Source organism: Schistocerca serialis, chromosome 1 (genome assembly GCF_023864345.2).
Source record: "Schistocerca serialis cubense isolate TAMUIC-IGC-003099 chromosome 1, iqSchSeri2.2, whole genome shotgun sequence".
Classification (NCBI taxonomy): Eukaryota; Metazoa; Arthropoda; class Insecta; order Orthoptera; family Acrididae; genus Schistocerca; species Schistocerca serialis.
Window position 1 is genome coordinate 912367615 of NC_064638.1, and position 26715 is coordinate 912394329.

General features: G+C 39.7%; 1 protein-coding gene across 2 annotated transcripts in view; it reads right to left on the bottom strand.

The window, feature by feature from the left end:
• LOC126412114 (nucleoside diphosphate kinase 7) overlaps positions 1 to 26715 on the bottom strand; it is an 89459-nt gene that overhangs the window by 58503 nt on the left and 4241 nt on the right. For both annotated transcript variants that reach the window (XM_050081561.1, XM_050081553.1), the window contains one exon: positions 7747 to 7860. In XM_050081561.1, coding sequence (XP_049937518.1) covers positions 7747 to 7860 — 114 coding nt within the window. The remainder of the gene's footprint in view (positions 1 to 7746; positions 7861 to 26715) is intronic.

Sequence of the window (26715 nt, forward strand, 5' to 3'; positions counted from 1 at the left end):
ACATTGTTTTGCTGAAATGTAAGTCCAGGATGGCTTGTCATAAAGGGCAACAAAGCAGGACACAAAATATTGTCAACGTACCACTGTGTTGTAAGGGTGCCATGGAAGACAACTAAAGTGGCTGTGCTATAGAAAGGAACAGCAACCCAGGCCATCCATCCTCGTTGTCGGGCCACACGATGTGCGACAGTGAGGTTGGTATCTCACTGCTATCTGGGATGTCCCCAGCAATGTCTTCATTGGTTATCGGGGCTCAATTCGAAGTGGGACTTATCACTGAAGACAATTCTACTTCAGTCAATCAGATTCCAGGCCAAAGACATGTCTGGAGACACCCCAAACAGCGGTGGGATACCAACCTCACTGTTGCCCACCATATGGCCAGACCCAACAACCGGGCCATAGCAGGAACCCTTTGGTTATCACCTGCAGCACCCTTGAAGAACAGCAGTGTGTTGACAATATTCTATGTCCCATTTCGCTGCCCTTCATGGCAAGCCATCCTGGGCTTTTATTTTGGCAATATAATGCCCATGCGCATACGACGAAAGTATCTACTGCTTGCCTTCGTGCTTGCCAAACCTCACCTTGGCCAGCAAGGTCACCGGATCTCTTCCCAATTGAGAATGTTGGGAGCATTATTGGCAAGGGCCTCCAACCATCTCAGGATTTTGACGATCTAAAGCACAAACTGGATGGAATTTGGCATGATATCCCTAGCAGGACACATAACAACTCTGTATAACAATGCTAAGGTAAATAACTGCTTACATAAGGACCAGAAGTGCACCAATGCATTAATGGCTTGCTCTATTTGTGACAATCATTTGTCTTGAATGTATCACCCAGTTTTTCTGAAATTGTAATCATTTGTTTGTCTGCACATATACATCACCTCTACCAATTTCTGGACACAGTTTTAGCATTTTTTCCCAACAAAATTTTGAGATCTGAAGGATAAGTAAACAGTAAGCTGGCAAAAAAATGTAAGGAATCCTGTATTTCTGAACATGTTGTTTTAGCATTTTTCCCAACAAAATTTTGTGATCTGGAGGATAAGTAAACAGTAAGCTGGCAAAAAATGTAAGGACTTCTGTATTTCTGAACGTGTTGTAAACTCTAACTTGAATTAACATCGAATTATTGTCTCCTTTACAGGATTTACGATCTGAACAGCAAATAAACATGAAAGTTCTGTAAATAAAAGCCAATTTAGCTAAAGGATTTCTGTGGGTATTAACAAGTTAACTCCAACTTTGAATTAACAGCAAGTTCTTGCTCCTTCTCTCACACAGGATTTATGAACTTTTGAGATGAGATAATGCATCACATCGCACAATAAACATAAAAGGACGATGTTGTATAACATAATGTCAACACTACAAAAATTAGAACGACAGTACTGGGATACGTGCAGTGAGATTTTCTCTGCCAAATAATACTTAGTGTTTTGTCAAGCAACGAAAGTCAAACAAACAATTAAAATCAATCAACGAAAAGCAGTCAAAACTCCTAGAGTGATCTCTTCGTCAATTCCACTCAGTTTAATGTTCAATGGCCTCTTGGCCAGTGTACGTGACTTTTGCGGCCTCAGTTCATTAACCTGCTGGACAATCGACGTTTTCTGTCTAGCTCTCTCAGCTTCATCTTCTTCACATTGTTTTTGCTTTAAAGCCTTGCCATACCGATTTTGAGCACTGTGACAGTCCAGAATCGTTCAGTTGTTAACATCAATCTTGAAGACACTGCCAGCTCACTTCAGGCCATCATATACTTCATATATGGCTACCAATGACTAGGTTTCTTGGTTGACCATCATACACTCTTTATTAATGGGAAAACCTTGCTCTATGAAGACTTGACCATGACTCAGAATGAGAACCTTTTGAAGAAAGCTGTACAAATGCTGACAGGTGGTATCATCACCCAATAATTCTCCCCAAAAGTTATCAATTCTCTTCTCACTTCCCTTGTAACTTGCGCAGTGATCCAAAAATTCTTGTTTGCCAAGAACTTGTGTGAATTCTTTCTCAACTTTATCACAGGCATTCGCACTCATCCAATTCTATGAAGAGGATTTCTGCAAGCCATTGAGATTCTACCTTCCTAGTACTTAGGCTGCTATTTATCGCAGCTGGATCACAAAAAACAATATTATGAAATATTATTATTAAAATATACATTATTCATAATATTGTCATTATTCCATCCTTAATAACATAAGCTGATCTATCTACAAATACCATACTTCAAAACTTACTTTTAGGAGGTGGTTTAAGCACATTTAGACCAAAAAGTCTCCTTACTTAGTCCTAAGCATCACAAAGGTTAATTTCTTTGGGAGCAATAAGACCAGCTTCATCATCAAGTTTTATATCACATATGGATTCAGCAGCAGATAACGCATCAGGCTTAGCTACCAAGTACATCACATCAGCACTGTACAGGAAAGGTGCCATGGGGGCCACACATTGGAATTCCCTTAAAAAGGACATGACCTGTCCCAAAACAAAGCAAAAGGAAGATATTTGTGCCAATACATTTTCGGAGATGCCTCAAACAGCGGTGAGATACCAACCTGACTGTTGCCCGCCATACGGTCAGGCCCGACAACCAGGAGTGATGGTCTCGGGTGCCATTTCTTTCCATAGCACGAAACCTTTGGCTGTCACCTGCAGCAGGATCTTCGTGGTCTTCAACATCATTCACCAACTGTAAACAGCTGTTTTATTCTTGTACTCTTTTACTTTTCACACCCCGACTGGCCACATCACCATTTTCCAGCCAGCACATGGAGCAAAACCTTTTAGGGAAAGGCAAATCTTAGTGCTTATTAAATCTTTTATAATCAGCTCTTCTCGCCTGTAAATTCATCAACATGTTATAAATTGATCTCATAAAAGGTGCAACACCCCAAATGGTTTTTGAGGCTGCATTCTTGAGACTCTGGTGAGCTGTACAAAGACCACAAGATCCTACATCAATAGAAGTTAACACACTGTCCCCATGAATACTCTTCAGATCAAGACACAAGTCCTTCAAGAATGCCTAGTTGACATTTGGCCCATCCATTGATACTTGAAGCACGTTGGAAAGATTCAGGTCAGGAGTTTCTTTCTTAAACTCATTTAACATATTAGCAGCAGTGGAATACCAAGAGGAATGCCTAAAAATATGGATGAAAAGTACTGTGCTTCAACCTATTTGTTAACTTTGTAACAATATTTGAGAGCAAATCCCTTTGCTGCAACTCTGCCACCTTGTTAAGGCTCTCGTCAAATAAGATTACAAACAGTGTGTCCCCTTCAAGGTCAGCGAGAACATTTTTCCTAATGTGTGGAGCTAACCCATAAATGATACCATGTGATGTCTTGGTCCACCCAAGCTGCACATTACTACCTACATTATCATTAGGGAACAAGACCAGAAACAATGCAGTCTGCTTGCCTGTAGTAGAAACGGGCACATAGTTCCCAACACCCTGCAGAGTCCATATTATTTACAACCTTGTAACATCATCCTGGATTAGATACTTTGAAATATGACTGTTAGCCAACACAGTGTAGTGGCAGTGGAGGAAGTGACACCAGACTGAGGTTGCTGTGAGGACAATGAGCTAGCCAGCTCAACTACGAAACCCTCGATTCACCAGCCACCACTATCAGGCTCAAGCATCAAGAGATCATCTTCATCTTACCCAGTTATCCCGGTAGATGATAGGGAGAGTTATCTGGAAGTACCAGCTTGAATACAACTGAATATCCCAATAATGGCATGAAGATATCTCCTGTGTGATACTATCAGGGGAAGAACAGGGGTAGTCCATAGATCGGTATGTTCAGTTTCGGTACAAGTGTACAATGAAGCCTGGATTAATGAAACCAACCCTGTCATCTAAAGAGGAAGAGGAGAACAAAAAAAAAAAAAATGGAAAAGCAGTCTTCACTGCAAAACCAGTGGCACATTTCCATAGTGAACACAAAAACATCACATTAGAAAAGGAAATGATTGGTTACATCAAGCCAAGTTGAGAATGCCGAAGTCTGGTGGTCACTTTGCAGTGCCACCCTGCTGGCAAGGGTCCCTAGCTTGCTCAAGTCCCTGTTCTCCTCGCTTATGTTTCAAAGAATTATTGGAACATGCTTTTAATAGTACAACACACACCAATCGGGGAAAATAAATAATCATCAGTGAGGATATACAGAACACACACTAGAGATGGTTTAAGAAAACCTTTGAGTGATTTGGTCCTGGGTTCAAATACCAGGGGTGCTTTTTCTTTCTTTGAACATTTTTCGCACTCATTGGCCTAGGTGTTGTGTTAGACAGGCATCCTTTAAGAGTCTGTGCATCACTTAATGATTGCAGCTGTTCCTTTGTCAAGGACTGATGAAAAAGACAAATGTCCACTGTCTTTCTGACCACTGTGACTGCCTTGGAGTGCTTAGCTCCTCCCACATGGCTGATTAGGACCATCTTCCTCGTGCCGCTGGCAGTGAAAGACTTGCCGCACAGTGTTCAATACGTCTGGAACTCTGACATTTTGTGGGTTTTGATGCCCTCAAACATCCAGTCATTCTGAAAGAACAGACGCAATGCATCCATATAATCTGATTGGCCTAGCTGGGCAACAGACTCACCTTCTTCAGTGTGGATCCACAAGTACATTCACTCTCCTTTGGGAATCTCAGAGTAATGAACAGGAGTAAGAAAGAGTGGAGAGTGACTTCGGATAGATGGCGCTCAGTGGGAAAGTGGATCAGCCATGAGGCACGCCGAGATAGTCCGTGCAGTTGTGATAACGCTGTGTCCAGGATGGCGCAGTGGTTAACGCACCTGCCTAGTGAGCAGGAGATCCCGGGTTTGAATTCCAGTCCGGTACTCACTCATCACCGCCACTCCGCGTAATGTCCCACTGCAGATGACAGCAGTGATCCCCTTCAATTTACATAGGATGGAAAGTTGTTTGTTGTCAATGCTCCCACAGCAAGTAAAAGCTAGTGTACCTTCGAAGACAAGTCGAAAAACACATGTGAGCAGATAAATAGTGACCACATCAAAGAGGAATATCCCCAGTGTAGTGGAAAGACTTGGGAGGGAAAAGGGCTCATTTTCATGTTACAACCTACCTCAACATTAGCTTGCCACACACAAGCTGATTTTCCTAATGGTCCACAGATATTTCCAGCAGATTCTTGGATACCTGTAGCCCCTATCTGTGCATTCATGGAGGCCCAACCTCGAGACTGCATCCACAGGTTTCGGGACTGGCAATCCAGCCTGACAGCCACATACACACACCTGTGGACCTCGTAACAGGCCACAGTCAGTCAGGAAGTCCACCAAGCCAATCTCTTCCCACACATTGGTTTCCATCACTCTCACAGCACTGCGCTCACATAGGCTAACCTGCAACCTCTCTCACGATTTCAAAGAAACTATTCGGCAAAAAATTCAGATTTTACATTAGTTAGAGCTTTATATGTCAATTTCTTGATTAAGTGCCAATTATTTTGTTAATGGTCATAGTTATTGTGATATTTCGCCTGTACATAACACATTGCATGAAATTCGAATTTATTGCAATTAAAAATTGGGATCACTACGAATTAGCATTTGGTGTATATTAGACCATATCTTACTGCATATGAAATTGAGTTACTATATTGTATTTTTCTTTAAACTTGGGCGGAGATCAATACCCAATTCCAATCTCAAGAAAATGAACTATATATAGCACGTTCACTTATGAAATATTCACAATCTCGTTCTTAACTCATAAACAGCTCGAGATATCACAACAAGATTCTGGCAAATGACAGCATATAAAGAGGAGAGTAATTTGCTATATGATAAAAATGCAGAACTTTCTTATCTACCACAATATATGGATAATGTAGACCAATGCTATAATTTTTTAAGGGTCTGTGCCAGCTGGAAAAATGAGAATTAGTGTGTGTTTGCAACAAGATAAGTAAAGAAATGAAATGTTTATTTTTACGCAGAGTATGTGATTTTTCATACACTTTTGACCTGAATTTTCATCAATTCCTTGTTTAGTAAATCAGTGCTTCCGGATTCTTTCGCAACTGCAACTGCGTTATGCTGTTAGCGAGGTGACATCACGCAAATTCTGGTTTGTTTTGCCAAAAGAAGCAAGTAATGAGAGAAATGTAGATGTTACTCAAAATTTGCCACTGATGAATGAGTGGTTTCCAGGTGACAGCAAGTTTTTGTTGCTACAAGTATAACAAAGGGGCCGGACCAGTGACCACATTGAAAAACTTAAGATTCTTGTACCATAAAATACCCTGACTGAAAACTTGCACACAAATATCTCATAAACAGAAATGTAAAAAAATAGGGCATAGAAAGAGATTGTTGAAACATTTCTAGGTGGTATTCCAACTGCAGACTACTGTGTTCTAACAGCAAAGCTACAAAATTTGAAATGAATTTTCAGAAAAAAATTCTTCATTGTGTGATCATACTGTCTGTAGCTGCTTTATAATAATTGGAGGTATTTTAAATCTAGCTTTGCAACTACAGTACAAGAAACAACAGTGCCAAATAAGGGAATGAGTAAAATCCATGCAAGTAGATATCTTTTCTGATGCGAGCAAAAGTCAGATTTAACATAAGTAACAATGTAAATACATTTCATTACAGACCACTGATGATATTTTATTTCAATAAAACAAAACACATCTGGTGGTAAAAATATTAATTTTCTTCTAGCTGCAAAGATGGATATAAAATACATTAAGTAATTTCAGAAATAAGCTCAGAAACATGTAGGCCTCTAGAACTAAGTGTAAAGGGGGGAGGGGGGCACTACAGTGATTGCCAATAAAATGTTGCTTGTACTATGCTCATTATTGTAGGCTACTACCCACTGTGTTATGTCCATTACTTTACAGATATTGCACAATTTTCAAGAAATATATGAGTACATACATCTACATCTATACTCCGCGAGCCACCTTACGGTGTGTGGCGGAGGGTACTTATTGTACCACTATCTGATCCCCCCTTCCCTGTTCCATTCACGAATTGTGCGTGGGAAGAACGACTGCTTGTAAGTCTCCGTATTTGCTCTAATTTCTCGGATCTTTTCGTTGTGATCATTACGCGAGATATATGTGGGCGGTAGTAATATGTTGCCCATCTCTTCCCGGAATGTGCTCTCTCGTAATTTCGATAATAAACCTCTCCGTATTGCGTAACGCCTTTCTTGAAGTGTCCGCCACTGGAGCTTGTTCAGCATCTCCGTAACGCTCTCGCGCTGACTAAATGTCCCCATGACGAATCGCGCTGCTTTTCGCTGGATCATGTCTATCTCTTCTATTAATCCAACCTGGTAAGGCGTACAAACCACCAGCAACTGGCACAATTTTTCTTCTTAGCACTACCCATACTTTCTGTCAAATACATAAACTACATTCAAAGTATAAAAATGTACTACAATTAATAAAATGCAAATAATACACCCCACTGTGCAACATACTGGCAGTAAGACGCAGTCACTACTCCTGAAATCCATCACTCGCGGCCTAAAAAGCCTGTTGCACTTTCCAGAACTTTTGGTTTGTATCAGAAACAGCACATAAATATAGAAAAATACTCCTTGTTAACTCCTTGTTTTTCTAGCAAATAATGGACAGCATTCTGACAATAAGTACCTAACAATAAGCACAAACATTTAAAAGTAAAAATTAAAAACTTAATAATTTATTAAAAAGTTACCAGCTGTACAGTATCATCAGCTGTGAAGTACATTAAATAAAATTTTCTTAGTGTCTGCGATTCATTGTCAAACCACTCTGCAATGAATGAGTATCGAACTCCATCATCACCTGTCTGTAAAACAAAGGATAAAATGCAATAATTTGCATAAATACTAAAGCTTACAAAAAATTTAAAAATTACTCAGTTTTGATTGCTTACCTCTCACAAAAAATTCTTGCAATCCATAACAATTAGATAAAAAAGAAACACTATGTTTCTAAAGCTTAAAAAATACTTTATTAATGTTGAAATTGCAATTAAGAACTACGAATGATTAACAGTGAGTCTTTTTATTTCAGGAACCTATATTTTAGAGAGATTCAGTAATGTTTGTCATTTTAATTGCAATATATTTGGGTTTAATGGCTGCACTTATCATTCTCAACATGACCATTTTCATTCTATGAAGTTATGGTTGACCTATAACAGATTTAAAATAACCTTAATTAACTAGTATTGATTAATGTACATTACATAATTTTGATGGCAGTTGATCCTATGTAATTTTTCTTTTCAGTAGGGAATAATGGTATATTTAATATGTATCATACAGTGTATTATTTTCATTTAACACATTTTTGTATTACTGGAATGCAGATGGAAGAATTTGCATATGTGGTTCCCTTACCTAGTTCCCTAGCCCCTTTCTTCTCCCCTCCATTTGTTCTTTACCCTTCTGGGCAGGTCTACGTGTGTGGTAGGTAGTACGCAAGAGGTTCATTTTTAATGAATGACCTTGCAATGACTAAAATCATTTAATGCTGATAACTGTTAACTAGGTTTACATTTTACATTCATTTGCTGTTCACAAATAATTTTATTTTAATTCTGTTATAGAGCTAAATATGGTATGGTCATACAGAATGGACACTGACATTGTCTCTATTAAGTCTTATCACAAATATAGTGGAATTTATGTGTATGAGCTGAACATGTGGGAGTTGCTGTGTGATGTCATAAACAAAAACCCCATGATGAAGCTTCACTTAGAAATTTACATTCATACAATAAAAGGACAAAAAACAGAATTTATTATTAAGTTTTTGATGTAGTAAGGTACTTCAAAAAGTGGTCCTTACTTTTCGTTATCATCAGTTTTGTGTTCCTGCTGCCAGTTTATGTGTGCAGTAACTCCTCAGTTTATTATGATCAATTTTTCTTTTATAAGTGTTACTATGTAGTACTGTTTCTTGGTCTATATTAATCCATATGGATAGAGCTCTATGGTCATCGAAACAGTTTTCAATAGCCCAGACCACTAATTCTTCTATACTTAAATTTGTGAAAAACTGGTGAAGACATGCCAGTGAGTCTGGTGTTTTTCTCCCTCTTGTTGAGTCGACTTGGGTAAGGTTATAGGATGGTAACATTCAGAATACTCTTAGACAATTTACAAATAGCTTAAAGATCATGTGTTCACATTTCCTTTTATAACAACCTGTTTTTTATTTGTTAAAAGTTCAACATCCATAACCTGCAAATTATTGTAATATGTGCAGGAGAGGATATTTCCTATTGTAGCACATATTAAGATCTCTAACCATACCATTCACATATGGAATAACGACTGTATGTGTCTGTGCAAGCTGTTATTTGGATAATTTTATTTATGCAATCTCCACATGGTATATATCAAGGGAGCTAACAAATATTCACAGTTACTGCCCTGAAAGGTTGTTCTTGAAGTTCTTTATGGTTCTTCGCTTGAGCAGATCCTTCTATGAATGTCAGGCACATATACTTTTTCACAATTTCTCTCTCTTTCCATTCAGTTAAGCATGTGATCATTCACATCACCTGTTTTTGTACACATTCAATTTCTCCTGTTAGTCCAGTCTTATGAGGGTCTTGTATATTTGAGCAGTATTTGAGTGTACACCATGCAGTGGTTTACAAGTAATGCCTTCTGCAGACAAATTGCAATTTCCCAATGCCTTACCAATGAAATGTAGCCTGCCATTTGCTTTACCTATGTGATCATAATACTTAGTATTTTAACACAATGGTCCTGCCAAATATTTCTATGACATACCTGACTTTAGTTGAGGCAGATTCATCCTATAACCACAGGATACCATAACTTTACATTTAGTGAAATTCACAACCTTGAATTTCTCAATAATAATAAGTTGGCAGTTTCTCACTAGGCCAATATTTTGTTGAGATCTAACTGGATGTTACTGCAATTTTCACCAGACATAATTTCCTGATGGATAATTGCATTATCTGTAAGAAACCTGAGATGGCAACTAATATTAATATAAAGCATCAGCAGCAACAGTTCCATAATCTCCCATGGTACATATTAGTTATTACTTGTGTGTTTCAAAATGATTCTCCATACAGGAGATCATGCTGTGTCAGCCTATGAGGAAATTATTGATCCAGGTACAAATCTGGTAAGACATCTAGTAGGAATGAATTTTCTTTACAAGGTATTGATGTGATAGTGAATCAAAAGCTTTTCGAAACTCTAGAAGTGGCTTCCTCTGCTGACAGCGCTGAAAATATCGTGCAAAGAGTGAGTTTCACAAGAGAGAGGAGGACAAGACAGAAAGAGAGAAACAGGAAGAGACAGAATGAGGGAGGGGGGGGGGGGAGGCTGAGACAGATGGAGAGATGGTGGGTGGGGAGCATGAGATGGATGGAGAGGAGGGATGGGGAGTGTAAGAGAGAAGGGGAAGGCAAAGAGGGTTGGAAAAAGAGGGGGAGGGTAAGAGAGAGGGGGAGGTCGAGAGGGTCAGAGAGAGGGGGAGGTCGAGAGGGTCAGAGAGAGGGGGAGGTCGAGAGGGTCAGAGAGAGGGGGAGGTCGAGAGGGTCAGAGAGAGGGGGAGGGCGAGAGGGTCAGAGAGAGGGGGAGGGCGAGAGGGTCAGAGAGAGGGGGAGGGCGAGAGGGTCAGAGGGGGAGGGCGAGAGGGTCAGAGAGAGGGGCAGAGAGAGGTGAGAGGATGAGAGGCACAGAGGTAAGGTGGATGAGACAGACAGAGGTAGGGTGAGGAGAGGATGGACAGTGAGATGACAGAGGGTCAGACAGACAGTGACAGGGGGAGGAGGAAATGGGCAGAAAGAGGAGGATGAAGAGACTAATAGAGAGATGCAGAGGAAGTGATGAGCAGAGGGGAGAGGGGTACAAGATAGGCAGAGGGGGAATGGGATGGGCAGAGGGGGAGGGAGAGGGGGACGGGGAGAGGGAGAGGCAGAGGGAGAGGCAAAGGCGGAGGGGGAGAGGCAAAGGCGGAGGGGGGGGAGGCGGAGGGGGGAGGGGAGAGGCGAGAGGGGAGAGCTGGGAGGGAGAGGGGAGAGGTGGGAGGGAGAGGGGGAGGGGGTGAGGGGAGAGGGGCTGGGGGCTGGGGGCGGGGGTGAGGGGAGAGGTGAGGGGTGGGGGAAGGGGGAGGGGAGGGGAGGGAGAGGGGAGGGGTGGGGGAAGTGGGAGGGGAGGGGGGAGAGGGGAGGACAGAGTGAGGGAGCAGGAAGTATTGAACAAGGAGAAGGTTGGAGCAGATAAGATGGACAGAGAGAGTGGGAGGATGAGATGGACAGAGAGAGTGGGAGATGGGCAGAGTGGGGTAAGAGGTGATGAACAGAGAGGGGGGACGACTGAGATGAATAGGGAGAGTGAAAGGACAGATAGGAGGAAATGGACAAAAGCAGGATGAAGAGGAAATGGACAAAAGCAGGGTGAAGAGGAAATGGACAGAGTGAAAGAAGGATATGAACTGAAAGAGAAGGGTAGAGAAAAGGGGATTAGGAGATGGACAGAGAGAGGAGGAGGAGAAGGTGATAGAGAGAAAGAGGGAGGGAGTGGGAGGAGATAAAAACAGAGAGGGGGAGGGAGAGGGGAGGGGGGAGGAGGAGATGAGCAAAGAGAGGGGGAGTTTCAGATGGACAGAGATTTGGTGGGGGAGGGGGGGAGTTTAGGAGATGACAGATGGAGGTGGAGGTGAAAATGGACATAAAGAGGAAGTATGAGATGGACAGAAAGAGGTAGAGGAGGAAATCGACTAGAATAAAAATTGACTACACGAATACCTAGGCAATGTCATGTACTCTGCCTAGTCCTAGCATAAATAGGTGTAAGCATTCTATATGACAAAAATAGTTCATCAATGTTACTGTTTAGTGATCTCTAGAGGCCATCTATTATTATCTGTTCTTGCCTAGCTTTATTCAATTCAATGTTTAATCAAAGATACCCCACAGTAAGTTTACCCACTCAACCACTTTTATTTTCTTTCAGTTGAACCCTTTTTTGTCACCAATCTTCTCACTTGTGTGATGCAGGCCGATACATATTCTGCCCTGCACTAACGACTTTATCTCAGAAAAGCACTTGCATCTTATGTCCTGAAGTATTTGTTGCATGTATTCCAGCTTCTGTCTTCCCCCACAGTTTTTATTCTCTACAGCTCCTCCCAATACCATGGAGGTGATTCCCTGATTTCTTAAAAATATGTCCCTTCATCATACCCCTCCTTCTTGCCAATGTTTTACATATGTTGCTTTCTTCACTGATTCTGTGAAGAACCTCCTCATTCCTTTCCTGATCAGTCTACCTAACTTTCCACATCCTTCCATAGCATCTCACCTCAAACCGTTTGATTGTCTTCTGTTCCAGGATTCACACTGTCCCTGATTTACGGGGTGCATTCAAGTTCTAAGGCCTCCGATTTTTTTCTCCGGACTGGAAAGAGATAGAAACATACGCATTGTTTTAAAATGAGGCCGCGTTCATTGTCAATACGTCCCAGAGATGGCAGCATCGTACGGCAGATGGAATTTTACCGCCAGCGGCGAGAATGAGAACTGTTTTAAATACTTAAAATGGCGACGTTTTCCTTACTTGAACAGCGTGCAATCATTCGTTTTCTGAATTTGCGTGGTGTGAAACCAATCGAAATTCATCGACAGTTGAAAGAGACGTGTGGTGATGGAGTTATGGATGTGTCGAAAGTGCGTTCATGGGTGCGACAGTTTAATGAAGGCAGAACATCGTGTGACAACAAACCGAAACAACCTCGGGCTTGCACAAGCCGGTCTGACAACATGATCGAGAAAGTGGAGAGAACTGTTTTGGGGGATTGCCGAATGACTGTTGAACAGATCGCCTCCAGAGTTGGCATTTCTGTGGGTTCTGTGCACACAATCCTGCATGACGGTCTGAAAATGTGAAAAGTGTCATCCAGGTGGGTGCCACGAATGCTGATGGACGACCACATGGCTGCCCGTGTGACTTGTTGCCAAGCAATGTTGACGCGCAACGACAGCATGAATGAGACTTTCTTTTCGTCGGTTGTGACAATGGATGAGACGTGGATGCCATTTTTCAATCCAGAAACAAAGCGCCAGTCAGCTCAATGGAAGCACACAGATTCACCGCCACCAAAAAAATTTCAGTTAACCGCCAGTGCTGAAAAAATGAAGGTGTCCATGTTCTGGGACAGAGAGGGCGTAATCCTTACCCATTGCATTCCAAAGGGCACTACGGTAACAGGTGCATCCTACGAAAATGTTTTGAAGAACAAATTCCTTCCTGCACTGCAACAAAAACGTCCGGGAAGGGCTGCACATGTGCTGTTTCACCAAGACAACGCACCCACACATCGAGCTAACGTTACGCAACAGTTTCTTCGTGATAACAACTTTGAAGTGATTCCTCATGCTCCCTACTCACCTGACCTGGCTCCTAGTGACTTTTGGCTTTTTCCAACAATGAAAGACACTCTCCGTGGCCGCACATTCACCAGCCGTGCTGCTATTGCCTCAGCGATTTTCCAGTGGTCAAAACAGACTCCTAAAGAAGCCTTCGCCGCTGCCATGGAATCATGGCGTCAGCGTTGGGAAAAATGTGTACGTCTGCAGCGCGATTACGTCGAGAAGTAAAACCAGTTTCATCGATTTCAGGTGAGTAGTTAATTAGAAAAAAAATCGGAGGCCTTAGAACTTGAATGCACCTCGTATTACCATACAATTCTGTGCTCCAAACATACATTCTTCCAAAAAAAATAAGGCCTATGTTTGATACAAGTAAATTTTTGGCCAGAAACATCCTCTTTGCCTGCGCCAGTATGCTTCAATGTCCTCCCTGCTTTCTCCATCATAGATTTTTTTGCTTCCAAGGTAGCAGAATTCCTTAATTTAATCCACTTTGTGATAACTAATTTTGATGTTAAGTTTCTCAGTATTCTCATTTCTGATATTTCTCATTACTTTCATCTTTCTTTGGTTTTCTCTCAATCAATATTCTGCACTCAAACTAATCATTCCATTCAAAAAATTCTGTAATTCCCTTCATCCTTCAATGAGGACAGCAATATCATCAGTTAATCTTATCGCTGATAACCTTTCGCCTTGAATTCTATTCCCACTCTTGGATCTCCCTTTTATTCCCGTCACTGCTTCTTCAATACAAAAACTGAACAGTGGGAACAAATGACTGCATCCCTGCCTCACACCCTTTTAGTCTGGATGCTCTTTTCTTGGTCTACAAATCTTATTGTTCACTCTTAGTTATTGTACATACTGTGTACATCCCTCTTGCCCTACAGCTTAGCTCTTTATCTTTTTCAGAATTTTGAACACCTTGCATCATTTTATATTGTCAAATGCTTTTTCTAGGACAACAAATTCTATGAGTGTATCTTGATTTTTCTTCAGTCTTGCCTCCATTAGCAAACATAATGTCAGAACTCCCACTCTTGTACCTTTACCTTTCCTGAAAACAAACTAATCGTCATCTAATAGATCCTTACTTTTCTTTGCTATTCTTCTGTGTATTAATCTTGTCACCAGCTGAAATGCACTAGCTGTTAAGCTGGTTGTGCAACAGTTCTCACACTTACCTGCCTTGCTATCTTCAGAATTGTGTAAATGATATTTTCCAAGAGTCTAATGGTATGCAGTCAGTTTCAGATTCTACACACCAAATTGGATAGTTGTTTGGTTGCCACTTCCTCCAATGATTTTAGAAATTCCAGTGGAATGCTATTTATACCTTTTGCCTTATTTGATCTCAAAGTCTTCCAGAGCTCTTTTACAGTCTGATTCTAATATTGGACCCCTCGTGTCATGGGTAGGCAACCACGAAGCCATTGTGATCTATTATTGCATATGAATGCATCAAAGTGCTCTACTTCTTTAAAAAATACAATAACTACTACATTTTTAATTTTTGGATACTGTAAAATACCTACTTATTAATAAAAGTTTTATTTAATAATATTTCACAAATATATACTTACATTCTTTGCACAAGAATTATCTTTCATTTAATGTGAAACTTGGCTAGATGTTCTGTTAACAACGTCCTTGATATTTGGTGCACAGTTTTTTTCTATCAGTCAAATACAAGAGTGCATGTGTTCATCATTCAAACTTGCTCTGTAGTTATTTTTAATGAAATTCATTTTTGAAAACAATGATTCACAAAGGTAAGTAGAAGCAAACAGGGTCTTTATCCTGAAACGAAAGGAACAGTGAGAGGGGAGACAAGGATGTTTCTCCTGTGGGATTAGAGGCCAAGAGCTTCTGGGTTCCGCCCTATCTGTATCAAGAACATTTTCAGTGGAACAATATACATTCAGTAGTTCAAAGTAAGCCAAGGCAAAGATACAAACTGGATTACAACTTAAACTTTCTGAAATCTGAAAATCATCCTTCAAATTGGAGGTCATTGTTGCATGAAATTCACTATCATAAGGCATCTCACTTTCTTCTAGTTGGATTTTCAGAGTTGTAAAGTGTTTTCACTCACTTCTTTTAAAGCACCACTCTCATAAACATAACATATCAGCATAAAAATTTACTTCAAATATAATATAGCAATGTTTTTTGTCATCATCTTCAAATTTCAGCTAATTAAGTTTTTCTGTTAGATCAGTTAAGAAAGCAAAATTCATAAACCAGACAGGATCTTCAATTTAAGCTAACATGCTATTCTCTTCTAGTTCTTGTAAAAAGAGTTTGATGGCCAGTAAAACATTGTCAAAAGATTGACGTATTTTTCCCTTACTGAGCCAACAGGCTTCATTATGGAGAAGAAAATCTCCATATTGCAGTTCCAGTACATCTACCAAATGTCTGAAAAGTCTTCTATGAAGAGAGTGAGACCTAATTTAGTTGACTATCTTCACATTAGTTTTCGTAGTTTCATTCAGATTTAAAAATGTTCCACACAGAGACTGTTGGTGTAAAATGAAGATATATGTTAAAAACTGTGGAAAACTTTCCTCTCTTTGGCACAGAGTAAGAAAATCATTTTTGGAACCTCTTGAGGCTGGAGCTCCATCGGTGGTAATGTTTCCAAGCTTGTAGATAGGTATTTTCTTAGATATGATCAGTTGCTTCATGGGAAAAAATATATCTTCTCCTCTTGTACAGCCTTCAAAGAAATTACTGTCAAAAGTTCTTCCTTGACATTAAAGTTTTTAAAAATAATCCTTACAGAATTAATCCTTATAGAAACTGGCAACTGAGCACTGCCTGTTGCAGCATTGGACTCATCAAACTGCACTGAAAAATAACAACACTTATCCAAGTTTGTTTTAAAAAACATCATTAGACGCCATTTCAAGTCTTCTTGTGAACATTCTTGATGAAAGTTGAAGGGGTCGAATGGCAGCCAATATTTCAGAATTTTTTTGAAGTTCTGTAAGAACTGATCAGCATCTTCTCCAAATGCTTCTTTCAGCACCTTCAAAGGGTTTTCTCTTTTTCGCCAACACATTCAAAACACAATAAGAAGCAAAAGTGTCAGCTACTGGTTTCATGAAGTGATTTTGCTGAAAACTTAATTGATTTTTAAGTTTCTTTTTTTCCCCTCAGTTTAAAGTACAAAGGAAAAGTGCACAAATGCAATAGTAGCTTGGCACAGTAAACAACTGCATGTGCCATTTCTTTCTATTACAAAACAAAAAGTCATGTTCCCATCTGGAACAAAATTTTAAAAATTTAATTTTTTTATATACAGCTCATTATGTTTGACATATTATTTTTATGTTTGACATATATTATTATTATTATTATTATTTCTTTCTTTTTTTTTTTATACAAGGTGACATCTGAAGATTTTAGTCACAAAATTTCCCTGTGACCAAACACAAACTTTGAGATAAAATTCACTTTGTCATTGCAAATTGTGATAATGTTCTTGAAAATGTGTCAGCACATATGTATGCTCAGTACTGACTGCACACACAAACTATTTACAGTGTTCTGGCTACATCATCCCACACACTATTACATCACAGAAGTTAGTAGTGCACCGTAATGGCGTGAAATGCACTGATTTCTCCTGACACCTACCAAACCAATAATGTGCAAAGATAAATGAAATAATGTGGCAACAAGTGGCAGACAAGGTGCGGCTGAATGAATAAACACAAAAAGTGTGCTCAGGTATGATTAACATGGTTTCAGAGTTGTTAAGAAACAACACAAACTTGTGTTGAACAAGTGTACATTTTTAGGGATACAAAAAACAATTGTCATTTTTATTCATCAATTTTTCTTTTACACTCTCAGTACTCATGCAACCTAACAAATGATCACTCACAAAACACCAGTAGTTTGCGATCGAAGTGTTGCTGACTTCTGCACTGTCTTTCAAATCCACTCAAATTTCCTCTTTTAGCACATTGTCACACAAGGCCTCCTCCTCACAGAAGCCTTCGAAGTATTCCTTTCAACTACCCACTCTCTCCTCTACATTTAACCTTGGGATCCTCATCGAACACTTGCTTTTAATTTCACCACAGGTTGTTTTGACTTTTCTATGTGCTAAATCAGTCCTCCTGACGATCATTTCTTTTATTGATTTCTACACATTTTCCGTTAGCTGTCCTGCACTTACTATTTATTCCATTCTTAAGGTATTTATATTGCTATATCCCTGTCTTTACCTGAAGATTTTTATACTGCCTTCTTTTGTCAATCAACTGATGTATTTCTGCTACTAGCCAAGGTTTCTTCGCAGTTACCTTCCTTGCATCTATGTTTGTTTGTCCAATATCCGTGACTGCCCTTTTTAGAGATGTCCACTTGTCATCAAATGAACTGCCCACTCTGTTGTTCCTTACCACAGTATCCACATCCATAGTGGACTTCTAATGCATCTCATCATTCCACAGTACTATTAGTATCTAACTTCCAGACAATTCTCTTAAACTTCAGTCTACTCTTCATTGTTACAATACAGTGATCCAAATCTATATCTGCACCGAAGTACACATTACAATCAAAAATCTGATTTTGAAATATCTGTCTGGCCATGATGTAATCCAACTGTAATCTTCCCAAGTCTCCAGATCTGTTCCAAACATATCTGTTCCTCACGATTCTTGAATAGAGTACATATAATTAACATCTAAAATATACTCCAGATCTAACTCAGTCTTTCTCCCAAACCTTGTCTTCTATTCCTTCCACTATAACCACATTCCAGGTACATATGACTGTCAAATTTCCTCCTCCCTTCACATACTGAATAACCAGTTCAACATCTCTGTTTCGTAGTCTTCAGTCTGCAATGCTGACATGTACACTTGAACTATCATCATCAGTTTTGGTTTGCTGTCGAATCTGATGGAAACAACCCTATTGTACCCTATATTCATTTGACCAGAAATCCTTATCTTCTTTCCATTTAACTTCACTGATTTCCTATTGTATCTGGATTGAGCCTTCATTTCCGATTTCAGATTTTCTACCTTTCTTGCTATGTTCAAACTTCTGACAGTCCAAGTTTTGGCTTGTAGAATGTTATCTAGTCATTTGTTACTCCATCTTTTTCTCATTGTCACCTCCCACATGACAGTCCCTTTCGGAGATCCACATGACAGACTATTCTGGACTCTTTTGGCAATGGAGAGAGCACCATGACACATTTTCGATTACAGGTCCCACATCCTGTGGATAATGCAGTGGTTTCCATTGCTTTCTGCATCCTAAAGTTGTTGATCATTGCTGATTCTTCTGCCTTTTAGGGGCAGTTTCATATACCAAGAGCAAGAGAGCGCCCTGAATCTCTGTCCCCCACCATCTTCGACAAAGCTGTTATCAGAACAAAAGTAACATCTTACACTAGAACCCTTCAGCCACTATTGCTGATGGTTTTTATTCAAAATTTTAGCAGTGACTGGGTTCAAAGCATAGGTCCCAAGACATTTTGATTATCAGTCTGAGATGCTACGTCTAGACCACAGATGAAGGGAACATTATATGTTTATAGATATAAAGAAGAGTGAATGCTTGTATGTTTGGGATCTCCACTCAAACTCCTGAATCAATTTCAACCAAATTTGGCACAAAAACAGCAAGCGTAACGAGTATCAGCACTATGAGGTTTATAATCCCCTACATCCAATGGGAGCAAAGATACGGGCAAAAACGTGTTTTTTCCAGCCCCTGGTATGTAGGCTGTCCTGCACGACATGCGGATTGTGTGGGAATAGTATCGACCTGGCTTACCAGCCTGCTTTACAGGGCAGCCTACACGTCAAGGGCAAGAAATGGTTTTCTAGCCCCGACGTGCAGATAAGTGCACAATGGGTGTTTTGAACTGGAGTAGTACCAGTCTACCTCATCACTCTGCTTTGCAGGACAGCCTACACGTCAGGGGCAAAAGAATTTTTCAAGCCCCTGATGTGTAGGCTGTCCTGCTTGACAGATGTGTTGTTATAGTAGTAATAGCTACTTTATCAACCTGTTTTGCAGAGATTACACACGCTGATCGGCATGGCTGAGGGAAGATTGAAATGGATAGAGGAGGGTACAGACAGATAAAAATGGGAGGGTGAGGTGTCCAGAAAGACAGGCTTAGGATGGTGAGGACACAAAGTGGGGGAGGAACAAATGGAAAGAGGGAGGGGAGGAGGAGATGGACAAAGAGGTGGGAGGGGGGAGCTGTGTGTGTGTGTGTGTGTGTGTGTGTGTGTGTGTGTGTGTGTGTGTGTGTGTGTGTGTGTGTGTGTGTGTGTGATGCGGTGTGGAGAGATGTGTGCAGTGTGTGTGTTAAAGGCATATGCCTTGTTGGGTTTTGCCTACAGCCTGTATTCAGAGGTTTATTTAAGCCACTATCAGCTAGGTGAGTCTGTCGTGGTCTCAAACATGGTTGTGACTGTGCAATAAAGTCACTTGTGGCAGCTGCACGCTTCTATACGCAGCTTCAAATGGCTACATCTTTTATTAATCTGCCGAAACCTCAGTTCTAGGTTAATATAAAACAATAGTTTACACAGAAGAAGAAATGGCATAGGTCTAAAGCCAGATTCAATATTACGGAAAAATAAACTAATTTTATTTTATATCGAATATACTTGTACTTGCTCCTCCACTGAATTCGTCTTTGCTCTAAATTTTGCTTTCAAAGACATAATACTAAGTTTAAAAAAACAGAGAGATGGAAGAACAGTTTTTACTCTATGATCGGTACAAAATAACAGAAGAGTATAGTTTATTTAGCCCTTAGTTAAAGTAATTTTTCCATATCAAAGATATTTTTAACTTCAAACCTAGTACACTCAGAGCTTCAAACACGTACAATATATCTACCGATACCATAATCAAATGAACTGGTTGTTTGTGATGCATATTAAGTTAGGCTGGAAATGATGGGCAACATGAAATGTTGATATGCTGGAGGCAAATTGGGTAAATGTGATAATACTAGGTTTGGATGAGAAACAGTATAGTACATGAAATACTGGCTTGCTATGTACAGATGTAGACGAAAATGATTTTATCTTCCAATAGGCAAGAAGTATTAAGAAATCTGCCATAATTTCTGTCAAGTGGCTCATGTACAAGTCCAAAACATCTGAAATCAGTCTCATGATTTACATGTGTTCAAAATTGGTGGAACATCTTAGAATCATGCCCTAAAAGCAGTGATACTGCAAATATAAGCAGTACAATGAAAGCCATTTCTAGAAGCCTGGGGGAAAATATTGGCAGCACACACAGCAATGCTGATAGAATCAATTAATAGAGGCTCCCAAACAGCACTCATGCAGAAGTAAAGAGGCATTAATTAACAATGACACAAAGTATGACAAGCATTTTTTAATTTCTGTGGCTACATTTTGCAAATAAGTAACACTACCAATTTTCAGCTTTCTGTCTATGTTATTAGTCACAGCAATTCATTCCCACACAACCACCCACATCTACAAAGGTCATTCAATAATTAAAGAGACAAACTGGTCTGGAGAAAAAAGTGTTTATTTTTACAAAACAATATTTTTTCTACTTTTCAACATAATCCCCTTGAACATTTATGCACTTGCTCCAACGGGCTACAAGCTTTATTATTATTATTATTATTATGGTTGCAAAGAACTCTTTATCTTGATGTTTGAACCAATTTCCCACAAACTTTTCACATCCTCGTTGTCCTGGAACCTCTTCCCACATAATGCCTCTTTCAGTGCACCAAACAAATGGAAATCACTAGGTGCTAAATCAAGACTGAAAGGGGAATGAGGCAGTACTTCCCAGTCCATTTTGTTGATGGTTTCACGGATTAGTTGAACAATATGAAGACGTGTTGTCTTGCTGGAGGATCACACCTCTCTTCTGAGATCCACAACATCCCTCTCTCATGGCTCGCTTCACCTTGTTTAAAAGCAAATCCAAGTAGTACTGGCTGTACATTGTACACTGCTCTACGAGATAATCACAAAAACCTAGACCTTCAGCATCCCAAAACACTGTAAACAGGACCTTTCCTGCCGATGCTTGGGTATTGAATTTTTTTCTTGACAGGTGAGTTGGTGTGCTTCCACTCCATGCTTTGTCTTTTTGATTCTGGCTCATAACAGTGAACCCAAGTCTCACCACAAGTTAAAATTTTCTTGAGGAAGTGCTCACCCTCTCTTTCCTAAAGTCCCTTTAGCTCTGTGTACACTCTCCACCTTGTTTCCTTGTGTAGCTGCATCAACTTCTTTGCGACCGATCTTATGCATGTTTCGCAGTACTTCAGCTTGTTACAGATAATGTTGTGAACTGTACCAGTACTAACTTGAACCTTATCAACAATTATTCCTACATTCACCCAGCAGTCAGCCCAAATAATGTCATCAATTCGACTTTCAAGTGAGAAAGTTGAAACTGCAACTGGTCGGCCAGAACAGTGTTCGTCAGTCACTGAGTCGTGATAATTTTGAAGTGCTCTACTCACTTGTAAAAATTTGCACGATTCATACAACCTTCACCATAAACTTTAGACATTCTACAATTAATATTCACTTGCTTCTCACCTTCAGGAAGTACAAAACAATTAACTGAACATTGTTCAACTAATGTGGACATTTCAAGCGGACTTGCCACCTTGAAATGTGTTTTTGAGGTTATAAACAAAACAATGTTGATACATCAGCTGATCAGGGCTCATCCCAGTGCTGCTAACTTAAAGCCATAGAAGTACCAAACTTGCCCTACTAACAGCTTTTTCCCCAGGCCAATTTCTCCCTTTAATTATTGAAATTGATGTTGGCACAAGAAATTGACCACAGGAACTATTAAAACAAAAAAGAAAACTCTAACTGTCTGATATACATTGCATTTTTACAAGCGTGACTGTTTACATTTTTATTTTATTTGATGCAATGTTTCATTTATAAAATATTTGTCTGTTTGTCTCCTTTGCACTCCTGTACCATTCATCCAAATATGATTGAATTTTGATGAGTTGTTGTGGTCACACCCATGAAGGTTTCTGTGGGGTAAGTACCATCACCTCCCATAAGGAGAAAATATGATTGAATTTTGATGAGTTGTTGTGGTCACACCCATGAAGGTTTCTGTGGGGTAAGTACCATCACCTCCCATAAGGAGAGGGGGGGGGGGGGGACAACTGAGAAGGAAAAGAGGGTGAGAAAGGCATCACTACGGAATGTCTAGAGCATTTTCAGTCAAATTTTGTGTAGTTGTGACTCAACTTTTTTGTAATTATTTGTACAAAAATGTTATGACATTATCCCAACCACACCTATAAATGTGAGTTTGGGCTGAGAAAGTACGACATAAAAGCATAACTTTGAATTTCTGGAGCAATTTCAACCAAATTTCATTTACACATGACTCATTATTTTTATAAAAATACTGCCGGAGTAAGATACCCCTACTACCACTAAGAGTAAGGGCAACAATGGGAAGGGTTTACATGTACAAATGTCCAAAAACGACCTGCTAGTATTTATTTCCCATAATTAGACAAATCAGAATACTTTAAAAGTATGAAGCACACACTGTTTCTCATTTGGGTTGTACAGTGCATCAACCACATCAGGATTCGGGACCAATGATAAGGCCATATGACTTGACAGCACAGATACATTTAACATCCTCTCTAAGAGTCGCATGGTGTAAAACAGTTGAGAATCAGGACAGTTGCCGATGACAGTCCTTTTTTTCAAAATGCGATTCACTTAATGGCACAATTACAAATTTCTTCAGAATTCAGATAAAACTACAGGGTGAAATTTGCAAGAGAAATGGGCGAAATACGTGTAAAAATGAATGAATTATGTTTAGTCTATGTGGAACACATGACATAAGGTTTAGCGTGTGAAGATGTGGTTGAAAGCAAGTTTGTGGATTAAATCTAGAAAATCCATGCTTCCTACAATCAGTTATATACTGCATCCTCAAGAGGACAGCCGAAAAATTTATTTGTTTTTGCAAAACACAAATAGATCAAAAATATTCTATATCCCAACACAAATAAACTACTTTCAAAAATAAAATCACTGTCATCCCTTGTACAAGTAAGTGTGTCTATTCAATCAAGCACCAAGTTCATTCGTAATATGCAAATGTGAGGTATTTCTCACCAACAGATTTTACAACTTGTTTTGTTTTATTGGTAAAACACTAATAGTTCTGGAACCTTATTTTAAATTTGCCTTATATCAGTGCTGCCAGCAAGTGCATTCTCTACATGGGCGAATCCTGAATGAAGCTTATATGTGTAACGATGACTCTGACAACAGATACCTATAAATGTACATGGTACTATCCTTCCTTCTGGGTTCCATCCTTGAGGAAGAGAAAAGAATACATTGAAGTTGGTGAAGGTTAAAAAGGAAGGGCAATTCACTTGTAGCCCAGGATGAAAAAAATGTTCAAATGTGTGTGAAATCTTATGGGACTTAACTGCTAAAGTCATCAGTCCCTAAGCTCACACACTACTTAACCAAAATTATTCCACGGGCAAACACACACACCCACGCCCGAGGGAGGATTTGAACTTCCGCCGGGACCGGCCACACAGTCCATGACTGCAGCGCCTTAGACCGCTCGGCCCAGGATGAGGGGGGTCAGTTATTTCGAGGTGAAGATGACATTGTTAAACTGTTAATGCATTTTACAACATATAGGAAGGGAGCTAGATGGGTAGATCATGTAACTAACGAGGAGGCACTGAATTGAATTTGGCAGAAGAGGAATTTGTGGCACAACTTGACTAGAAGAAGGGATATGTTCTGAGGCATCAAGGGATTACCAATTTAGTATTGGAGGGCAGTGTGGAGGGTAAAAATCATACAGGGAGATCAAGAGATGAATACACTAAGCAGATTCAGAAGGATGAACTTTGCAGTAGTTACTTGGAGATGAAGAAGCTTGCGCACGATAGAATAGCATGCAGAGCTGCATCAAACCAATCTCAGGACTGAAGACTACAACAACAACAGGAAGGGAGAGTGAGATGTAGACAGATTTAATTTTTTTTTCTTTCTTGAGAGGGGGGGGGGGGCAGGGAAAAGGGGAAGGGAAAAACAAAGGAGGAAAGGTGAGAGGAATGTTTCAGATCCGCAGGTAAACTGATAATACAGCATTAATACAGCCTGAATGCGTAGGCAGTGGTCTCATCACCATACATAACACACTCTCTACAATGTTAAATAAGGACTATCTTCACCTTGTAATGTAACTGCTGACAAAAGATTATAACTGAATACTGTGATTGGGTTGGGTTCTTTGTGGAAGGAGACCAGACAGCGAGGTCATCGGAAGGACGGGGAAGCAAGTCGGCTGTGCCCTTTCAAAGGAACCATCCCCGCATTAGCTTGGAGCGATTTAGGGAAGTCACGGAAAACCTAAATCGGGATGGCCGGACAGTTGAAATTAACAGTTAATGGAAAATGTTATTAGTTTTCAAGTGAAGAAAGGTTTACACATTACAGCAGAAGTGGAATAACAATTAAATTTAATGCAAAACACATCAAGAGCTGAATGACACCACTTGTCCACCACTCATTTGTATAAAATCACATTTTATAGTGCAGCCAATTGTAAAAATTTGAAAATCTAGTATTGATCAAAACATTGTGCCCCCACCAAAACACCACAATAACACAGTACGGGACAATCCAAATCAAGTCAACTGTTTTTGGTTAAGTTTTTTTTTAGTACTCATGCAATTAACAAATATTGCAAATGCACACCGCTTTTGAGTATGCAAGATGTTTTTATTTTCGGGTTTCAAAATATGATAAGTTGTTTAATTTTCAAAATGTTTTTAAAGAGTATCACTCCACAACTATTTAAGTTACAGAGTTGACTTTGGTGTCATTTTAAAATTTTTCAACAGTGATATGAAACACAATGCTACCGTAAAATTAATTTAAATTGTGTCAAAATGCAATCTTTTTTTTAAATCTGGAAATACCCTTTTTTGCAGAAAAAAATGCGTGTCTCTTACTCTTTCTGTTTGACTTTGATACATTTTGAAAATGGGGACAGGACATATGAAATGGAACTTAATTTTTTGATATAGTGGTGCACCATATTGAAGATTCTTGGATGTTCATGTGGTATGGAACGGTCACCAGTTAACAGGTATGTTACTACTGTTGGATGTCAGTTAGGTCTATAGTACAACATACTTGTTGCAGTGTTTACAAATGTTATTACATACATCAAGCATGAGAGATGCTCAACCTCTCAAGTGTAAGTTAATTTATTTAGGGTACTTACAAACAACATTAAATTGGTCATTATTGAAGCTGATTTTGAAAATAATGGACCTCCACCTCTGTTATTAATTCATGTTTGGTGTATAACGGGAAGCATACCAGTTTTCTGTTTACACAGAATAACTAGTGAGAGGCCTAAGTTTTCATAATCTATGATTTTGCAGGACACTACTCATCTGTGCTTCAAAATGAAACTCAGTCCTACTACTGTACCATCACCTAAGCTACACAGCACCTTTCTGTAGTGTACTACATTGAGGATAACACTGCAGTCAAACTTACTTTTGACTTACACATTGGTGTGCAAAAATTAAGGACAAAAGTAGCTTTTGCATTATGTGTCATTGCCAAGCAAAATACCTCAATGAAACTTGGACCATACATAGAAAGAACTGCTACACTATAGTGCAGATGGTAACTGAAAGAAATACACAACGAGATGACCAGAAACGATGCTTTTATTCAAAGACAATAATTATACTGAAGTCACTGCAATTTACGGAAGTCCCCTGGACATTACAAAAAGCGGGAGATGGTTCTTAATAGGGCGTGTGATCACCATGATTGACAATGCATACTCCACAACATGATTCTGTGCTGGACGCAAGACTGCTAAAGGATGTCAAATTAAACACCTTTCCCGTATCGAACAGCTAAGTCCCACAAACCAACTTTTAAAAAAAAAAAAAAAAAACGGGGGAGGGAGGGGGGGGCATACAGAGAGAAGACTGGTGAGGATTTCTTGTGGGAGTGCACTCCACTTCTCCACCAGCACAGCTGGCAACTGCCGCTGGATATTCACTGTGCGCATGGACGATCTGCAGTATCTCCCCCCTGATGCATCCCACATGTGAACGATAGAATTTAAGTAAAGGAACAGGCAGGCCAGTTCGTCGTGTGTTAATTTTAGTAAATTGCTTTTTTTATGTCTTTGGTAGGTATGGATATGACTGAC